General features: G+C 53.5%; 1 protein-coding gene across 1 annotated transcript in view; it reads left to right on the forward strand.

The window, feature by feature from the left end:
- Positions 1-18,616, forward strand: part of LOC138110158 (uncharacterized) — a 37,958-nt gene extending 19,342 nt beyond the window's left edge. Inside the window, exons 4-11 of the mRNA XM_069014880.1 lie at positions 267-369; positions 1,434-3,534; positions 5,268-5,427; positions 6,956-8,311; positions 8,917-9,047; positions 14,107-16,393; positions 17,289-17,408; positions 18,438-18,616. Of these exons, the coding sequence (XP_068870981.1) occupies positions 267-369; positions 1,434-3,534; positions 5,268-5,427; positions 6,956-8,311; positions 8,917-9,047; positions 14,107-16,393; positions 17,289-17,408; positions 18,438-18,616 (6,437 nt within the window). The remainder of the gene's footprint in view (positions 1-266; positions 370-1,433; positions 3,535-5,267; positions 5,428-6,955; positions 8,312-8,916; positions 9,048-14,106; positions 16,394-17,288; positions 17,409-18,437) is intronic.
- The last annotated feature ends 868 nt before the right edge of the window (positions 18,617-19,484 follow it).

The following is a 19,484-nucleotide window of genomic DNA, read 5'->3' on the forward strand; positions in this document are numbered from 1 at the left end:
AATCAGGAGGGAGGTGCTGCCTGGGGTGGAACAGGATGGGGATGGCACAGAAGGAATTTTAGGGTAAGTTGGGGATGGCAGTGCCAGGAGTGAGTGGAGGCCTGGATTTGGTATGGGGTGAGAAAGCTGAATTTAATCCGGGAGGGAGGAGGCTTCGGGGGCTGTGGGGGTGGGACTCCTTCCCCTTCCCTGCAGCTGGGATCTCTGGGGGTGTGAGGCTGTGCTGCCAGCCCTCACTGCCCTGCTGGTGTTTTTCTCTCTCCCAGATGTCCAGGAGAGCAGATTCTCCCCCTGCCTGCCCCTGCTGCTGAGCCCAGCCCGGGATGAGACCTTCCTGCAGGGATCCCAGATGGATTTCATTCCCCTGAGGTGAGCTGGGGTTCCTGGGGCTGGTTCTTTCCCTGAGTGGCTGGGATCTGCATTGGATAGTTGGATAATGGCAGTTTCTGGGCACAGAAATGTGGAGGTTACACTGGTTTTGGGGTGTGTGGAGAGAAGGCACCTCTGGATTCTGCCTTCAGAAGAGTTGGAGCAAGGGAAAACCAGGACCAGGCCCTTTTGAGCTTGTCATGCTGAGGCACCCAGGGAAAATGGGAAAACGAGGGACTCCACCCTCTTCAACATCTCCGTAGCTTTCTTAGACTCTGGAATAAACATAATGAGATTCTGGGGACAAAAATCAGAGTTTTGTATTTACAGGAGTGAAACATCCATGGACAGTGTTGTGGTTTGGGTGTGCTGGAGCAATACGTGTGATTTCAAATACAAATTTGGGTTAAAATGTGTAAAGAAAGAGCTGTTTCAGTAAAAGGCTTTGTCACCTTCATTTCAAGGCTCTCCACTTGCATGCAGTAATATTTATTAGGGTTTGAGGGTATGTTTAATATAAAGGAACTATTAATTAAGTGATCCCCAGTAGGAGTATCAGAACTTTATAGGAATTTGTTGTTTATCTGAGACCTGGCTGCTTTTTATATTTATTTATAAGTATATTTATTATTTGAAAAATAACTGAGATAATGAACTGAAGTAGGTGATTTGTATTAATAAACCACAGGCAAGCTGAGATATGTGTAAGTACATACTGCATGTTTTGCTCAGCTGATTTTATTTATTTATTTATTTATTTAACTAATAGCAGCCTGTCAGTAAAAAATATTTCAGTCCTAAGCAGGGTGAAAAATATTGCCATACTAAGTAAAAATTGATATTATTATAATATTATTTTTGAGCCTTTATTTTATAGATTTTTCGTATTTCTTGACATTCCTTCAGGTTTTGCCCCTTTAAGGGATGTGTTTGTGTATTTATGTGCATTTATGTGAGTGTTGCTAACCCCCAGTTGTTACCTGAAGTTCTTTTGCCTCTGATTTAAACCAGAGATGTTGAAACAAAAGATATGATCAGAAATTCACCTGTCTTGCCCCTTCCAGAGGAATCCCGGATGTTTCTGGAGCATCCCTGGAGCGTTCGGAGCCTTCCCACGTCCATGGAAGTGCATCCCCGAGGGACCCAGCCCCTCCCAGTGAGCTCTGCGCTTCATCCCAGCACTCCCATCCCGTCGGACCCGCGGATCCCGGAGCTGCTTCCCAGAGCTCCCTGTCTGGGGAGCGCCTGGGCAGCGGGGACGGGGACAGGGGCACCGAGCAGGAGGCAGCGGTGCCCCGGAGCAGGGGGCATCCAGCACACCCCGCTCCAGAGGAGATGCTGGGAAAGGGGCTGGAGCAGCCCTGGAGCCCAGCTGGGAAGGATGGACTCTCCCCCCCTGGCAGTGACGGCCCAGCTGCTGGGTCTGAGCTTTCAGAGAAGGACAAGGAGTCCCCGGGGCTGGAGGAAGCCTCATCCTCGGGAAACTCCTCCTACACAACAGCACTGACCAAATTCTCAGAGAGAAGTGAAGGGGGGATGCAGAAGGAAAAGGTAAAAGTGCTTGGGAGTGAGGCAGGAGTCCTGGAGAAGCAGGAAAAAGGAAAGAAGGTGCCTGAGCTTGATTTGTCAAACAATTTCTCCGATGGCTTGAGGAGAGGCCATTCTAAAAACTCAGGTGCTCAAGACGTTCTTTGTGCAGCGACTCCTGAGCAGGGCAAAGGAGCGCTGGAGGAGCACGGAGTGGAGCTGGAAGGCTCTGAGGGCTTGAGGCTCAGGGCTGCTCCTGGGGAACTGCAGGGAGCTCTCCTGGATCGTCAGCAGGAGCAGCCGTCAGGGAGACTGGGGAGAGAGGAGCTTGTCCCTGCTGTGGCAGGCACCGGGGCCTGGGCACCCAGCCAGCCACAGGGGCCGGCCACGGACACAGCTCCGGGCACCGAGGGGTCCCCGGGGGGAGCAGAGCCTGCGGGAGGCAGGGATGAGCTGACTGGCTCGGACTTCTCCATTGAGAGCAGACACAAAGGCACGGAGATTTCCCCTTCCTTCAGTCTGGGGGGTGAGGGCTCGTTCTCCGTACACCTGCCTCATCCCAACTTCCAGTCCACTCCGGGGATATTCCTCAAGAAAGCTGGGAAGGCAGAAGGACGTGGAGTCCTGGTGATCCCTTCGGACCTTCAGGCCTCTCCTTTGTGTTCAAATGAAGAAACCTCAGGGAAGCCCCCTGCCCATACCCCTGGATCCCTTGGGAAGCAACATCTTCCCCAGAGTGCTCCGAAAGAAACCTGTGAACATTTCGAGTCCTTGAAGCTGGAATCCCCCCACCCTGGCAGGATCCAGTCCTTCCCATCGCTGAGTTTCATGGAAAAGGTGGGAGCTTGGAACATGAGCCAGCCAGAGGAGGTTCCTGATGCCGTGAGCTCCGGTGTCCCAGCTGGGTTTCCTCCTGGAAGGAAAGCCTCCAGTGCACTTGCCATGGCTCCAAGCAGTATTTTATCGGTACAGAAAAGCCTTAGAGATCTCCAGGATTGTGCTGCTCCTTCCTGCAGGGAGACAGGTTCTCTGGGAAGTTTGCACTTCCCTCACACAGAGCCCCTGCCTGCCCCCCGTCTGAGCAGATCCCGGTCTGACAACACCGTGAATGTTTGCAGCAGGAGCAGAGCCTGGGCTGGAGTTACCCCAGCAGCAAACTCTGCAGAGGCCCTGCAGCCTCCAGGAGAGAAGAGTCCTGCCTTGGGAGGGTTGGACAGCACCCCAGGAGGCTGCATGACACCAGAGGTTGTTCCTGGATCTCATGGTGAGGATGTGGAAAGTACCGCAAGGCGAAGCTCAGCCCCAGATGTGTTTGTGTCCAGTGTTGCTCAGCTCCCTAAAAAGGATGGAAGCTCCCCAGCTGATGAGCACAAGGATTGTGATGCTCAGGAAAATCAACCCCTCAGCCTAGATATTCCCACTGGACACAACATCATGGACAGCTTTGGAGCCATTTCCCTGGAGAGTCTGGATGTTCCTGTCAGTTCTGGGGAGCCTCAGGGGGCCCTGGGCTCTGCTCGGGGCTCCCTGGTGGTGCCCAAGCCCTGCCCCAGTGCAGGAGGGGACACCTCCATCCCTGCTGGAGCAGTGCTGGAGACTCCAAAGAAAGAAGAGTTTAATATTGAAGAAAGGATCCCAGTAAGTTTGGTTCTAATTTAAACTCTGGTTCCAGAGTTATCCATTTCTTTTCCCATAGTTACCAGTTTTTTTCCCCAGAGTTATCCATTTCTTTTCCCATAGTTATCAGTTTTTTTCCCCAGAGTTATCCATGTCTTTTCCCATAGTTATCAATTTTTTTTCCCAGAGTTAACCATTTCTTTCCCCAGAGTTACCCATTTATTTTCCCAGAGTTATCAATTTTTTTCAGTTACACGTTTTTTCAGAGTTTTCCATTTGTTTGTCACTTTTCCATTTTTTCTCACTGCCCTTTTAGGAGAGGTTTTAATCACTACAGCCAAAATAAGTGGTTTTACACAGGGCTGTGCTACAGTGAATTTCATCCATGATACTGGTTCAGCTTATCTTAAATAGAGGTGGGAAAATGACTTTTAGTAATACTTGCTGTGGCCAAAGAAAGGATTGGATATTGGAAAGGTGCCTTGTCTTTCCCAGGGACAGCTGAGTGTCAGGGGAGCAGGAGGAACGAGAAATGTGAGCTGGTGGCCTTTCAGAAGATCAGGTTCTCATGATCCAGATGTGAGATTCAGACTCAGGTGCTGAGTGAGCAGAGCAGGAGAGCTGAGCTCCACGCCCCAGCTCTGCAGGAGCAGCAAACCCAGCACAGCTCCTTGGAAATTAAATTCCTTTTTTCCCTATGAATTCTCATTTTGCTTGTTCACCTTGTTCCAGTTTCTGAGGCCTCAATTCTGAATTCTTGATGTGTTCCTCATAAAGGACCTTCAGAGCCTCTTCATCCCTTTCTTGCTTTCCATCCTGCCTGGCTAATCCAGATTTCCCCCTGCTTGGGGGGCTGGAGGCAGTGGAGAGCACTGGGCAGCCATGTGAAGTGCAGTGATAGCTGTTGGGGGGTAGAGCAAATGAGATGCAGATTTATGGTAATGACAAACATGTAATTATGCTCTGAGTAAGAGGCTGCTCCTCTCACAAGATGACTCCATAATCATCAGGTCTTTGGGAATGTGCTCTGGAAGCTCTTTTCACTCTGTTGTCTTTGCAAACCCGTGGGGAAACAAATATAAATGTTGTAGGGAGGGTGTTTAGATGAAATTCATGAGGCAAAGAGATGACTTCTGTTCCTGGCTATAATTACACATTCTCCAGCCTGGTTCTGAGGAATTCTGCTCTTGTAAATCACTGGCAGGTAGAGGAGATCAGGTCACCTACCTGGCTGTTAATGTGTAAGTTTGTAATAAACCCACAGGAAATGGAGCTGGCTGTGATGTGTGAGGTAATTGATTTAATTTTCCTGGCTAGTTTAGGATATAGTGTGGACAAGTTGAAATTAATTTGCCCTACAGGTGATGAAGTCAAGGGAAATTCTGGCTGGTTTTTTCCTGCATGTAATGTCTGTATGTAAACCAGCTCTGACAAAAGTGCTCCCAACTATTTGTCTTGAGGGCTTGAACAAACTTGTCCTAAAAAACGAGGAGCTTCCCTGCTGCTGGCTTGAATTCCCAGGTCTGCCAGTGTTTTCTATGCAGCAAATTTTTGGGGAGGGAGGTTTTTAACCCAAACCTTTGTGTTCTCCTCCCAGCTGGGAAATGGAATTTTAAGCAGGTGAGGCTGCAGTTCAGCAGCCTCCCCTGAAGAATCCGAATTCTCACTCCTGCAGTGTCCAGTGCTGGGGTGAAGGAGCTCTGCCAGCCCAGGACCCACGGCATTCTCCGAGTGTTTATTCCTTGTTTTCCCAGGTCTACCTACGGAACCTGGGCATCGAGCAGTCCCCTGGCACCATCCTGGCGCCCTTTGTGCCCCGGCGGCCCCTCCGGGAGCTGGAGTTCTCCCCTGTGGAGCTCAGGACCCTGAAGGATCCCCTGGACAGGCTGGCCCGGGCCCCTCCACAGGCACGGGGTATGGGGAGGGGTTTGGGAGGCCTGGGAGAGCACTGACCTCACCCACCTGTGGGGTCAGGGGTGTTCGTGGGGGTTGAGCTTCTCCCATCTCCAATAGATTCTGGCATTGGGAAGTATCCAAAGCTCTGAAGAGCTGCCTCCAAGGGATCCAGGACTGTGGGGCAGCTGCCAGGCAGTGCAGGGACACTGTGTCTTTATTCCCTTTATTTCTCTGTGTACAAGAGTCCTTCAGAAGGATGTGGTTTGTATCTTGAGATTGAAGGAATGGGACCAGACTTTTTCTTCCTGGGAGAGGAATAAGTCTTGGTTTCTTTTTCATTCTGGGATTTCTTGGTGTGACAAAAAGTTGTCAGTATTTTTATAACTGACCAGATCTGTTCCTAAATCCATCCACCCATCATCATCATCATCAACCAAATCAGAGTGGCCTTACCAGGGCTGAGTCATTTCTGGGTGCAGAACCGAGTGCTCAGGCAGGGTTAGGGTGGCTTCAGGGGCTTGCCCCATGTCATTAAAATGTGAAAATGTGCATGAAAACTCCTTCCACGGTGTCATTTCCTGAGAGTGTCCTGGTTTGGGATTTGCACCTGTGGGAAGGGCAGGTCTGAAGGCTCCTCACGAGTCCCTGTGTGACCCTTTCCATTCTGACCTCAGCCCCCTGCACTGGCCGAGTTCTCTGACCAGAAGGGGTTAAATGTTCTCTTGTTTTCTTTTATGATTTTTCCCTTCTTTGAGGGTTATGGGAGACCTGGCAACTTAAACCACTTGGCTTTTGGGACAGGGGAAGATCTGTCCTCAGTAGAACCATGGAATCATTGAGGCTGGAAAAGCCCCCTGAGCCCATCCAGTCCAACCATCCCCAGCACTGCCAGGGCCACCCCTGCCCCGTGTCCCCAGGTGCCACATCCACAGGGCTCTGAAATCCCTCCAGGGATGCCCTGGGCAGCTGTGCCAGGCCTGGACAGCCTTTCCATGGAGGAATTTTACTTTTGTAAACCAGGTGTTCATTTGGACATCCAAGCACCACTGGGTCATTTATCCAAGAGCGTTTATTTCAAATCCAGTCTAAGCAGGTGTTTAAAAGCAAGGAACTTCAGTTATCAGGAAAGGCTCTTCCCCCAGAGGGTGCTGGCACTGCCCAGGCTCCCCAGGGAATGGGCACGGCCCCGAGGCTGCCAGAGCTCCAGGAGCGTTTGGACAGCGCTGCCAGGGATGCCCAGGGTGGGGCTGTTGGGGGTCTGTGCAGGGCCTGGGTTGGACCAGATGATCCCATCCAACTCAAGATTCTCTATAGTTCTCTGATAAGTTTTGCATTTTCTTTGATGTTTAGCTGAAATACTCTTGAGATCTTTCAGGCAACAGTTCTTGTGGAGATCTTAGTTCAAGTCTCATTCTAAGAACAGCATCCTAAATATTTTCCAGGATTTGAATTCTTCCCTCCCTTTGTGTGCCCTCTAGTACAAGTATTTGCTGATGCCTCTGTGTTCTGGAGCCTCCAAATTAATGAATGTTCTGTTCCTTTGTAGGTGAATTGCTGCCAGCCTTTGAGATGTCACACGTGAGCTTTGACTCCGACATCTCCACTCCGAGCGTGTCCATCCCCGTGGAGTCCGAGGCTGGCTCGGGTGCGCTGTCACCCCGGGAGCTCTGTCCCAGCTTCCCAGGGCTCTTTGGAGAGGCCCCAGTGAGCCAGGGCAGCGTGTCAGGGCCCCAGCTGGAGGTGGCTGCCCCAGGTCCCACAGCCCGGGGTGCAGAGCGTTCCACGGGATCTGCTGGAGCAGAGCCGGGCCCGCCCCGCTGCTCCTCGGGCAGGGAGAGTCCCCGGCTGGGTGGGACAAGTGCTCGGGATCCGCCTGCTGACCGTGGGCCCAGGAGCTCGGACAGCAGCCTGCAGGAGTGGGCTGCTGGAATTTTGTCTGGAGTCGAGAATAAAATGGAATCAGACAGAGGGTCACAGACCCCCAGCGTGGGAAGTGAGAGCAGCAAGGGGCAGGAAGGGGATTCCCTGATGGGCTCTGGGGCCCTGCGAGAGCTCCGTGAGCTGCTGGCGCAGGCAGAGGAGCTCACTGCCAGCTGTGCTCATCCTGCTTCCCCCACAGCCTCCTGCAGAGAAACTGGGGAGTCTTCCCCAGTGCTGCTTAGGAAGGAGGATGATCCCAAAGATTCCAGGTTAGGGAAGGACTGGATCCCTCAGCTGCAGAAAAGACTGCCGTGGGATGAGGCCGCGACCCTGAGGGGTGTGCGGGGAGAGGGGCTGGGGATAAATCCTCTGGGTTCTGACCCCTGTCATTTGGGATGGGGAAATCCTTTGGGTGTTGGTTTGCAGCGCAGTGAAGGGCTGAAGGGAATGGCCCAGGAGCCGAGGACAGGGAAATCCGCGGGGAGGTCGGAGCCCGAAGGGTGCAGCAGTGTGACCACAGACAGGAACCAGCCTGCCCTTGTGGGGCTGGCACAGAGCAGTGCCAGCAGCGACCTCAGCACCGGGACAGCTCCGGAGCTGGGCAGTCCCTCTCTCCTGGAGCCCCTGGGCAGCATCCCCACTGTCCTGGGGGGCTCCCAGAGCTCCTTGTCCCAGGCTGGGGTGGCTGGAAGGGCAGGAGGGACGCGAGGGAGCGACGACAGCAGCAGTGGGGATTCCCTCAGTGCCCGTGTCAGGAGCCTTCTGGGGAACCCTCCGTGCTCCCAGCAGCCGGGCAGTGCCATGGGGACATTCCAGAGCATCCTGCCTGCAGCTGGGGCTGCCAGGATCCAGGCAGGGAGCGGCAGCAGCAGCGGGGATTCCCTGGCCGCCCGAGTCCGGAGCCTCCTGAGGGCTGGGTCTCCTGGGATTGATGCCAGCCGGATCCTGAGGAGTGCAGAGGAGCAGGAGAGGAAGATCCGAGGTAAGGACACGTCTCAGGTGTGTTTATCATGCTCTGTGTCAGAGGCCACATCCGGGGTTAGGGGTGGGTGTAAGGGATGGGATGTGGAGGCAGGCAGAGCTGAGTCTGCTCCCTGCTTCAGAGGGGATTATTTGGTATTAGAATGAGAAGCTTTAATGGGACAGGGCTTAAATGAGGGATGCTTCACTGTAATCTTCTGTGCTGTGGTAGAAGGGGATGGAATTGAGCTTTTCCAGTCTGAAAACCTTTTCCTGACATCAGTGCAAGGGAGTATTTTGTCCACACAGGTATGTGTTATCAGGAATGTGGGAAGGAATTTTGTGAGTGAGCTCTGACTTGTGTCTGAGACTACAAGGATGACAGAACCAGGAAAGGGTCTTGGGTCCATCTGTCCAAATAAATGATTCAAAGAGCCATTTTACATCATATTCCTGGTCATTCCGGGAGCTCTGGAATTTGGTGTGGTCTTTGTTCTTTGGTTTCTTTTTTGGTCTTTGTTCTCTTAGTTGGGGTAACCAGAAATGCATGGCTTTGATTTTAAGTTAAAAACTGTTCTCATTCATGAGATGGGAAAGGAAACCTCTCCTGGTTTGTGTTTTTGGCAGCCTGGGTGAAGCTGAAACTGGCCAGCCAGTCCCAGGAGTCTGGGCCAGACTGGGATGAGGAGACCCAGCAGAAGATCGAGAGAATAAAGGCAGAGCTGCTTCCAAAGACCAGGAACACTGCACAAGCCAAGGTACAAACCAGCTCAGGTTGGGGGAAATGCTGCTGCGCCTACTCTTGGGGGATTTTAGGGGTTTTTTTATGGTTTTCCCAGGCAGTTAGGGGTGGTTTGGATGTGGGGGGTGACACTCAACTGCAGATGTCCCAGAGGAAGGGATGTGGGGGGAGAATTGGTGTTGCTGTGAAAAAGTACCCACAGCTCCTGGTTCTGGATTGGCTGGAGGAATTCTTTTCACAAAATATTTGTGGAGGTGCTGATTGTGACTCGGAAACTCCTCCTCCTGTGGCAGGAGTTCAGTGTCCGTGGAATATCCTCGGGGCAGGAGGGAGGGAACTGTGCCCGTGCTGTGCTGCTTGGGGCCGGGGCTGCTCCGGGGCAGGATCACCGTGCAGGTGAGGCTGCTCCAGGGCAGGATCACGGTGCAGGTGAGGCTGCTCCAGGGCAGGATCACCGTGCCAGTGGGGCTGCTCCAGGGCAGGATCACGGTGCAGGTGAGGCTGCTCCGGGGCAGGATCACCGTGCCAGTGGGGCTGCTCCCAGGGCAGGATCACCGTGCAGGTGAGGCTGCTCCCAGGGCAGGATCACGGTGCCAGTGAGGCTGCTCAGGGGCAGGATCACCGTGCCAGTGGGGCTGCTCCCAGGGCAGGATCACCGTGCCAGTGGGGCTGCTCCCAGGGCAGGATCACCGTGCAGGTGAGGCTGCTCCCAGGGCAGGATCACGGTGCCAGTGGGGCTGCTCCCAGGGCAGGATCACCGTGCCAGTGAGGCTGCTCCAGGGCAGGATCACCGTGCCAGTGGGGCTGCTCCCAGGGCAGGATCACCGTGCCGGTGAGGCTGCTCCCAGGGCAGGATCACCGTGCAGGTGAGGCTGCTCCCAGGCAGGATCACCGTGCAGGTGAGGCTGCTCCCAGGGCAGGATCACGGTGCCAGTGAGGCTGCTCAGGGGCAGGATCACCGTGCCAGTGGGGCTGCTCTCAGGGCAGGATCACGGTGCAGGTGAGGCTGCTCCCAGGGCAGGATCACCGTGCCAGTGAGGCTGCTCCCAGGGCAGGATCACCGAGCCGGTGGGGCTGCTCCCAGGGCAGGATCACCGTGCCAGTGGGGCTGCTCCAGGGCAGGATCACCGTGCCAGTGGGGCTGCTCCCAGGGCAGGATCACCGTGCAGGTGAGGCTGCTCCCAGGGCAGGATCACCGTGCAGGTGAGGCTGCCAGGGGCGAGCGGGGTGCTGCTCACAGGGTGCTCCCACAAAGAGCTCGGGCAGGGTCCGTGGGAGCAGTGGGGGTGTCCGTGCTGGGCAGGGGCAGGGGGCAGGGCTGAGGAGGTGCAGGCTCCTGCAGCTCTGATCTCCTGGGAGAACTTGCCCTGGCAGTGCCGTGGTTTGTGCATCTCCTTTGGAATGTTTTGAGTTCATGTATAAAATCCCTCTCTGGGCTGCGCTTTGTGTAAGCAGGAGTGTGTTACCTTTGTTTTCACTTCCAGTGTCCATTTTTGGCACTGCTCTGGTGTCCGGGGTGATTATGGCAGGATTTCTAGGGACTGGTGTCAGACAAGTGCCCTGAGCTTTAGGAACAGCTTCCTTTTTATCTTTTTTCCTTGATTTTTTCCTGTTTTCTCCTGCAGCCTGCCTGCCTCCCGGGAAGAGCAGCAGGGGTTGGTTTGTTTGTTTTAATTAAAAGCCTTGCATTAGCAGGAGTGACAAACTGTGCTTTAGGAGTACTCTGTGTTTAGGGCTTCTTTGGGTCAGCAGTGCTGGGAAGAGACACAGCAGCTCCCAGAACCCACCAGGCCAAACTTCTCAGGTATTCCTGGACTGGTGGAATTTCTGGGCAGCTGGGGGAAAAGAAAGTGACTATTTTATTAATATTTATTACATAAATAAATTATATAAAAATTAATATTTTAGAAATTCACATTTCTTAAAATTCGGATTTCTTAAAAAAGAGAACCAAAACACAAATGCAAAAGCAGAGGCCTCTAAGCTTTTTTTTCCCCCAACTTTTAGATTTTGTTTGGTCACAGCTTTGTCCCTAAGATGAACTCTGTGCAGTGTGGAACCAAGGATTTTACCTTTCTGTTACTCAGTGTCAGCTGGAGATTGTTTTATCCACATTTAGAGAAAGAAGAAATTCACCATAATTTTGCAAACCCAGTTCCCAAGAAATCTCTGTAGTTCAACCACAGCACCTCGTGCTTTGATCTTGAAAATGGTTGTGCACTGCAATGTTTTTAATTTGAGATAAAAAATGGTTTGAATTTGCAGAGTGAAGGTGACTGGGGCTTTTTTATTGTACTTAAGATAAATGTACTTTTCCCTCCAAGCCAAACACTGTCACTGAAAAATAGAGATTGTTCAAAACTACTGCACTGAAGAAACCACAGCCAGGCAAAATAATCTCCTGTAAATTTAATGGGAACTGTTGTGTGCAGCAAGTGTGGAAGTCTTAGAGCCAAAGTGCCAGGCATGGACTTAAAAAGAGCAGAACAAAGATTAGGAAAAGGCATTTTCCTTCTACGAAACTTTTACGACTGAGGAAGACAAACTGTTCCTGTTGCTCAATCCAGAAGGATCCTTGCTCAGTGCCTGTGGGGCAGGTTTGGGGTGGATGTTCTTTGGGAATGTTCAGACTCTCGTTTTCAGAGGTGACAGCTCGGGAAATTCGGGTGCCACTGTGGCATTTTATTGTTTGCCACAGGAACTGTGTGAAGTTTGTGGACAGAGGAGGGAGCAGGACACTGTGGGGAAGTTCTCTGGGATCTTTTACTTGGAAAGATTTTCCATATTCTGAGTCAGTCGAGGGTCTCTGAGAGCTGTGTGTCACAGGCAGGGAAGAATCCTGTGGATTCCCCAGGTCTGGCTGAGCAGAGGGTCCAGGAGGGGCCTGGGGTGGGCACAGACAGGGGCTGCAAACGTGGCCTGGAGGGCTCGGCTGAAGAGAGGCTCAAACCCCGGGAATATTCAACATGAACAGGCTGGGAGAGCTGGGGGTGTTCCCCTGGAGAGGAGAAGGGTCTGGGGAGAACTTCAGCACATTCCAGGGCCTAAAGGAGCTCCAGGAGAGCTGCAGAGGGACTGGGGCCAAGGCCTGGAGGGCCAGGAGGCAGGGAATGGCTTCCCAGTGGGAAAGGGGAGCATGGGGTGGGATGTTGGGAAGGAATTGCTGGCTGGGAGGGTGGGGAGGGGCTGGGCTGGAATTGCCAGAGCAGCTGGGGCTGCCCCTGGATCCCTGGCAGTGCCCAAGGCCAGGCTGGACACTGGGGCTTGGAGCAGCCTGGGACAGGGGAAGTTGTCCCAGCCCATGGCAGGTTTGGAGTTGCTGTTGGATGTAAATACAATTCCAGCATCCTAAACCTGAGGATTTTCCTCCTAAATTGAGGCCCCAATCCCCCCACCTCTATTTTATGGGTGCCAGGTGCTCCCTGTTCCCTTTCCTGTGAGTTCCTTCCCCCTTGGTGCAGTGTTTTCCTCCACTCCCTGCTGTACTTTTCCACTCCTTGAGCTTTCTCACTTCTCCAGGAAGTTCAGGGAGTTGTAGCTCTAAATTTGCACTGCAGGCTCCTGTGGATCATATGGCACAGGGAGCTTTTTTGGAAGGATGACACATAACAAGCACAATAAAACATGTGAAAGGCTTGGGAAGATGAGTTTATCACAACTTCTGTGCCTGCTCTCGCTGGTGGGAGTTGCTCTGGATTACTTCAGGCCGTTGAACTGGCACGTGGTGTGGGGAGGAGAAGTCTTGGGATCATCCCTGTGCTGGCACAGCTCTGCTCCCTGTCCCTGTGTTCTTCCACAGGCCCTTGCTGTCCCTCTTGGCTGTAGGAAATGCAGGAAACCAAATAAACTGATTTGTTGCCTTAAAATCCATAAAGGAACAGAAAAGTGGGATAATGATGCAGGCCCTGCTGGAGTAGTTGCTCCCGTCATGACATCTGGGATGGGGAAGGGCTGTAACAGCTGTTGTGAAATACTTGTTTATGTGTTTGGTTTACACCAAAAATGTTTCCCACTGCTTTTTGTTGCCAAATTCCCAGTAGCTGATGGGGATTTAATCACTCAGGGACCAGTGCTGTGCTCCATTAATGGAATACACTCTGCTGCTTCCACACACAGTTGTTCCAACCAGTAGGGAAAAATAAATATAAGCTAGATTTTTGTGTCTTTTTTTCTCTAATGAAGCTTATCTGGCCCATCTCCATAGCAGCAGATTTATCTTGGATTTGCTCTCTGCACCTCAGTGGAAGTGTTGGAATTTTTGATTACACTTGAATTAATAAAATTTTGTTGACGGTTGGAATCATGGAATCATTAAGGTTGGAAAAGACCTCCAAGATCATCAAGTCCAACCATCAAGCAGCACCACCATGGTCACCACTAAGGTGTCCTCAAGTGCCACATCCACACATCATTTGAACTGTTCCAGGGATGGTGACACTGCTGTTCCAATGCTGGTAACCCTTTCCATGGAGATATTTTTCCCAAGGTCCTACCTAAACGTCCTCTGGTGCAACGTGAGGCCACTTCAGAAGTTCCCTCCACAGGAGGCTGGTGGCCTGCACCCCACACACAGGGACATGGGGATGGGAGGGTTGGCTCCCCATGGAATTGTGTCTTTGTTCTGTCCCTTTCCCGTGTTCCCCAACCCTGATTCTGCCCCTGAGGCCAAACTCACCCGTGGGACAGAGCTGCAGTGATGGAAGAGGTGCTGCTCCCTGGCAGGGGTGTGCAGGGTGTTGGGGAATTCTGGCAGGGATGGGAATAACTCTGGGATAACTCTGTTTGATCAGTGCAGATCCAGGTGAGGGAATCCCAGCTCAGGTGAGTGCTGCTCTTGGTGTGCTCCAGGGCAGGCCCTCCTGTGGGTTGTGACCAACCCTGGCAGGGATAAATGGCTGGGAATGGTACCTTGGCACTTAAAAAGGATACGTTTTAATTAGTTCCGTAACAGCTGAGTTCCCTCCCTTCCTGATAACAAACCCTTGGTTATTGACAGCTCTCCTCTTACTTGGAATTTTCCCTTCCAGGTGGGAAGTTCTCCACGTGACCTCTGTGAACTGTGCTCTGTTTTTCAGGATCCGTGGCTCCGTGGTTTGGAAGCAGTTTCTGAGTATCTGAGGAAGCAGGAACAGGACCCGGAGCATTTCCAGGCTCCCACATTTCCCAGGGACAGGCACAGGCAGCTCTCCAGGGCTCAGGAGCTCTTCCAGTCCAGCTCCCGACCAGCATTGCCATTCCCTAGGGCTGATCCCTTGGATTGCTCCCTGCTGCAGGACATGGAGGTGAAACCTTGGAATGGTGCTGAGGGGCAGGACAAGCAGCTGAAGCCCTGGCATGGTGCTGAGGTGCAGGACAGGCAGCTGAAGCCCTGGAATGGTGCTGAGGTGCAGGACATGGAGCTGAAGCCCTGGCATGGTGCTGAGGGGCAGGACAGGCAGCTGAAGCCCTGGAATGGTGCTGAGGGGCAGGACAAGCAGCTGAAGCCCTGGCATGGTGCTGAGGGGCAGGACAGGCAGCTGAAGCCCTGGCATGGTGCTGAGGGGCAGGACAAGCAGCTGAAGCCCTGGCATGGTGCTGAGGGGCAGGACAAGCAGCTGAAGCCCTGGCATGGTGCTGAGGGGCAGGACAGGCAGCTGAAGCCCTGGCATGGTGCTGAGGGGCAGGACAGGCAGCTGAAGCCCTGGCATGGTGCTGAGGGGCAGGACAAGCAGCTGAAGCCCTGGCATGGTGCTGAGGGGCAGGACAGGCAGCTGAAGCCCTGGCATGGTGCTGAGGGGCAGGACAGGCAGCTGAAGCCCTGGAATGGTGCTGAGGTGCAGGACATGGAGCTGAAGCCCTGGCATGGTGCTGAGGGGCAGGACAAGCAGCTGAAGCCCTGGCATGGTGCTGAGGGGCAGGACAAGCAGCTGAAGCCCTGGCATGGTGCCGAGCTGTGTGTGTGCAGCCAGCGCCCGGCCGTGGGGCGTCCCGGTGCCGTGGCAGAGCTCCGTGCCACTCTGGAGTGGGGTCCCGGTGCAGGGAGCTCCGCAGCTGCCCCCGCTGCCCACGGGGAGCTGCCCCTGCCGGCTGCAGGGCTGGGGCAGGGCTGGGAGGAGCCGAGCGCTTCCCTCACCCTCTGCCCCCCGAGGCGGCCGCCGGCCCCGCTGGGAGCCCTGGCACGCAGCCCCAGCCTGCCCAGGGATGGGCTGGAGGGGATCCTGCCTGTGGGGCCTCTCTCTGCCGGCGCTGGGGAGGAGAGGCACAGCTCAGAGCCCTGGGAGAGGTCCCAGAGCTGTCCCCCCAGCCCCGCGCTGGCCGGCACGGGGGGTGCCGGGGCTGGTGATGCTGCAGAGCTTCCTCCTGTCTCTGCTGACAGTGCCGGAGCTAGAGCTCGTCAGGAAACGGCCTGTGCAGCCCAGGATCCTGGGAAAAGACAGACCCTGAGTGCAAAACACCTCGATTTTGTGACTGCAGAGGTGACTGAGGGGGACAGGCAGAGTGCCAGACACAGGGGGCTCAATAGCAGCACAGGAGCCAGTCAGGAAATAAATCCATTGATTGAACCCCGCTCTCCAAGCTCTTCCCAGCAGGAGAAGATCCCACCTGGTCACACCCAGCTCTGTGAGAGCTCAGAAGGCTCAGATGCAGCTGCACAAATGGGTTTGCTGAAGGGCCACGGTGAGGTGTTGGCAGAGGAGAGGAAAAGCCCTGGTGAGCCCCGTCCCATTCCAAAGGAGGCTGCAAGGGAGCAAATGGGTCCTTCTCAGCCTTTACCTGCACATGAGGCTTTATCCACCATGTCTGAGACTCCCCCATCCCCAGTGAGGAAATTCCTGTCTTGTGTCCACATCACCCTTTCCTCCAGGGTCAGGAACTCGGAGCTGCGCAGCACCGGGAATGCTGGAAATGGGATGGAAGTGTGGGACAAACCTCAAGGGAGGGCTCAGGCCGTAACTTTAAAAGCAGTTCCAGAAGCTTCAGTGGAAAGTGTTCCTGATTTCCCACCTGCTGAGGGTGTTCCAGAGGATCCCAGCTCAGCTGTGCCAGCGGCCTCAGCAGATCCCAGCCGGGTGTTTTCCTCCAGGCAGGAGCTGCTGCTGCAGGGCAGGGCCAGAGCCCAGCTCCGGGGGGACTCGGGGGCACCTGGTGCCACGGGGATCCCCAGCTCGACCCTTCCTGCAAAGCCTGGGAGGAGGACTTCTGATGCTGCCACTCAGATCACCACAGAAAGCCCTACAAAAACCACCTTCTCAGCAGAAGTCTGCGTTGATCCCCAGGAGGGTGGAAATGCTGCCCAGCAGCCATCGCTGCCCAAAGCCCCTGAACCTCCCAGCATCACAACTTCATCCCACAAGGAGATTCCCCCCTTCCCAAGGCAGCCTGGTGAGCAAATTCATGTCTTATGTGTGTCTGTGGATCTGAATCTGTACAAGTTCAAGATATTGACAAGTATTAAAACCCAAACCCAGCTTTTTTCTGGATTTAACGCCCTTGAGATAATTTGGATATTTAGAGTTGCTCATGTGGGGGGAAAACCCAACCCTTAAACTTGTTTTTTTCAGCTTGGTGGGGAGGGATTTGTGTGGATGCAGTTGGGATTCAGTTTAGGTTTCTCTAGAATGGGTTTTATTGTGTCCAAGTGTGGTTGGAGAGTATTTTTCTGGTGTTTGTATGTAGATGATTTAATCTGCTTCACTTGGAGTTCAGTGAGAGCTGGATCTGATCGCTGATTTACTCTCTAGTCAAGATAACACCAAAAAGTCAGAGGGAAATCTGCACATGGCTGCTTTTAATAGAATCAAACAGAAAACTGTGCAGGGTTTGGGATATCTGTCAGCAGAGGGACGTGGATGTTCACAGGGGTTTCCCACCCCAGTGGTGTTTTGTGCTGGGGCTCTGTTGTTGCTTTTATTGACTTGAGGGACACATGGCTGCTCCTTTGAAATGATTCCTCAAACAGGGATCAGCTGGGAGCTCTGTGGGTACAGGAGATATTTCTGTCAGTCAGTGTTTGCCACCCTGATCACAATTTTGGTATTAAATAGGTGAAGCTGTTTTTCCAGGTAAGTCACAGTAATCTTCTGCCTTTGGATGGAGATTACAAAATTCAATTAATTGAATGTAACTAATGAAATAATAGTTGCAATTCATTTTCCTGAAGAATGGGATTTCTCAGGCTTTAGCAGCAGGAACATCCTGAGCAGTGTGCCCAGGTCCTGCCCTGCTGCAGTGGAGGTTTCCAGGCTGGCTCCTGCTCATGTTTCCCTTCCACCCCCAGCCCAGCCCTTGCTGCTGCCATACAAGCCCTCGGGCAGCTCTGCCATGTACTACGTGCCTTATCAGAAGCCAGGTGTGTCCCCAGGGGAGTCAGAGGCCAGCGGAGACAGCTCTCGCTCAGGTACGACATCCTCATCCCTTGGGGGATTGGATATTCTGGGTTGGCTTCTCTGGAATCCGTGGCTGTGAGCCCAGGAGGACAGTTCCTGCCCGCAGGCTCTGCTCTCCAGCTCTGGGCTGGGAGGGGGGTTCTTGCTCCCTTCTGGCAGTGGGAAGGAGCAAAGCTCGGTGTTCTACAGCCTGGTCATCCCTCACTTCCCTCTGGGCATTCCCGCTCCCTTGGGATCCTTTCAGACCTCTGCCACTTCTCCTGTAAAGGATGAAGCACTGGGCATTGCAGTTTCATCTGCAGGTTGGTTTCACTCAGAGCTTTTTAACATCCAGAGTTACCTGTAGACAAAACTCATGTCAGAGATGCCCAATTCCTGAATTCCAGCAGGGGAGACCAAGGGGTCAGGCTGCTCCAGCAGTGCCAGAAGTGCCCAGGTCAGTCACTGCACCACAAATTGTGCTGGGCATGGTTTAGGTGTCCCCACCCTTGACCTTTTTCAAGTTTATCTGGGGAAATGTGTCCAAAATGAGAGAAACAAATGTGACACAAATCTGTTGTTTTGCAGCTATGATGATGCCATATATAAAAATTCACTATGCAAATGGAGCAGCACAAGGTTCTAGGAAAATGTACAGCAGGATGAAAAAATACATTTTGTTTTTCCCAGTCCCTGCTGCAGCCAGGGCTCAGCTCAGGAGGAGCAGCTGAGGGAATTGAGTGCAGGAAATCCACGGGATGTAACCAGGTGGGATTGGCAGGGATGAGAAATCAGTGGGAAGAGTTTTTTAGGTTTCTAACACTGAGACAGGGATAGGATCATGGAATCATGGAACGGTTTGGGTAGGAAGGGACCCTAAAGATCATCTCATTCCACCCCTGCCATGGCAGGGACACCTTCCCCTGTCCCAGGGTGTTCCAAGCCCCAATGTCCAGCCTGGCCTTGGGCACTGCCAGGGCTCCCGACTGTTGGTTCATTGTGGGATTTCTGTATCTGCTTCTCCTGTTCCCTGATTTACTCCTCCTGCTCTCTCTGGGCAGGGTCAGAGGATGCTCCTCCCCCAGGGCTCCTGGCCCGAGTGCTGGCTTTGAGGGATGGTCCTCCTCCAGGCAGAGCAGCTGCCCAGCAGAGAGGGGTGAGCCACAGTCACAGGGCCAGGCCTAAGCTGGCCTGGGCTGAGGAGCAGAGGATGCCACTGGAATGCTCTTCAGGTAATTAGAATGTGGTTTTAATTTTGTTGTTATTTGTGTGGTTTTGTACATGTGAAAGAAATCAGAGCAAAAGATTGACATTTCAGGATCCATGCTTCCTGTGACATCGCTGACAGTCTGCCTGAAAATGCTAAATTTGACTCTGTTTTCTCTTCCTCACCTTTCTGCTTCTCCCTGACTGATGAAATACAGGTTTCCCTGAGAGGCTGTGGACTCTGCATCCCTGGCAGTGTACAAGGCCAGGCTGGAAGGGGCCTGGAGCCCCCTGGGACAGTGGAAGGTGTCCCTGCCCATGGCAGGGGTGGCACTGGATGGGCTTTAAGGTCCCTCCAACCCCAGCCATTCCCTGATTCCATGAAATACTTGGCCATCAGTGCCTGCTGGCATTCCAGTGTCTCCAGGGCTGCCGGAGCCCGTGTGGGATTGTCAGGAATTCCCTGTGGCTGCAGCCAGCTGGGATTCTCTGAGCTGGGCTGGGGCTGTCCCTGCCCACGGACGCTCTGCTGTCCTGTGATGTCACATCAGGGCCCTCTGTCCCCGGGGTGTCCCCTGACCTTCAGCCTGACCTGGCTGGCGGAGCCTGCCCAGGGAGGAGGGTCGGGATTTGCTCCTGCAGTGGCCACTCCAGGCTTTGTGTGTCGGGGATGCTGCCACAGGGGGATCAGGCTGAGCTCCCTGCTGCGTTTGGCTCCAGCTCTCGTGGCAGCAGCTGGAGTTCATCCTCGTGGACACTGGTTTGTCCAACACAAATACTGACTGGGAGTGGCTGAGGAGCTCCCTGGGTGTTCATTCCTGGACACAGGGAACGGTGAGCAGACAATTCCTGCGTGGCTGCCATCTCTCCTAAGGCAGCTGGTGGTTCCTCAGGAAGTTGTC

Source organism: Aphelocoma coerulescens, chromosome 4 (genome assembly GCF_041296385.1).
Source record: "Aphelocoma coerulescens isolate FSJ_1873_10779 chromosome 4, UR_Acoe_1.0, whole genome shotgun sequence".
Taxonomy (NCBI): Eukaryota; Metazoa; Chordata; class Aves; order Passeriformes; family Corvidae; genus Aphelocoma; species Aphelocoma coerulescens.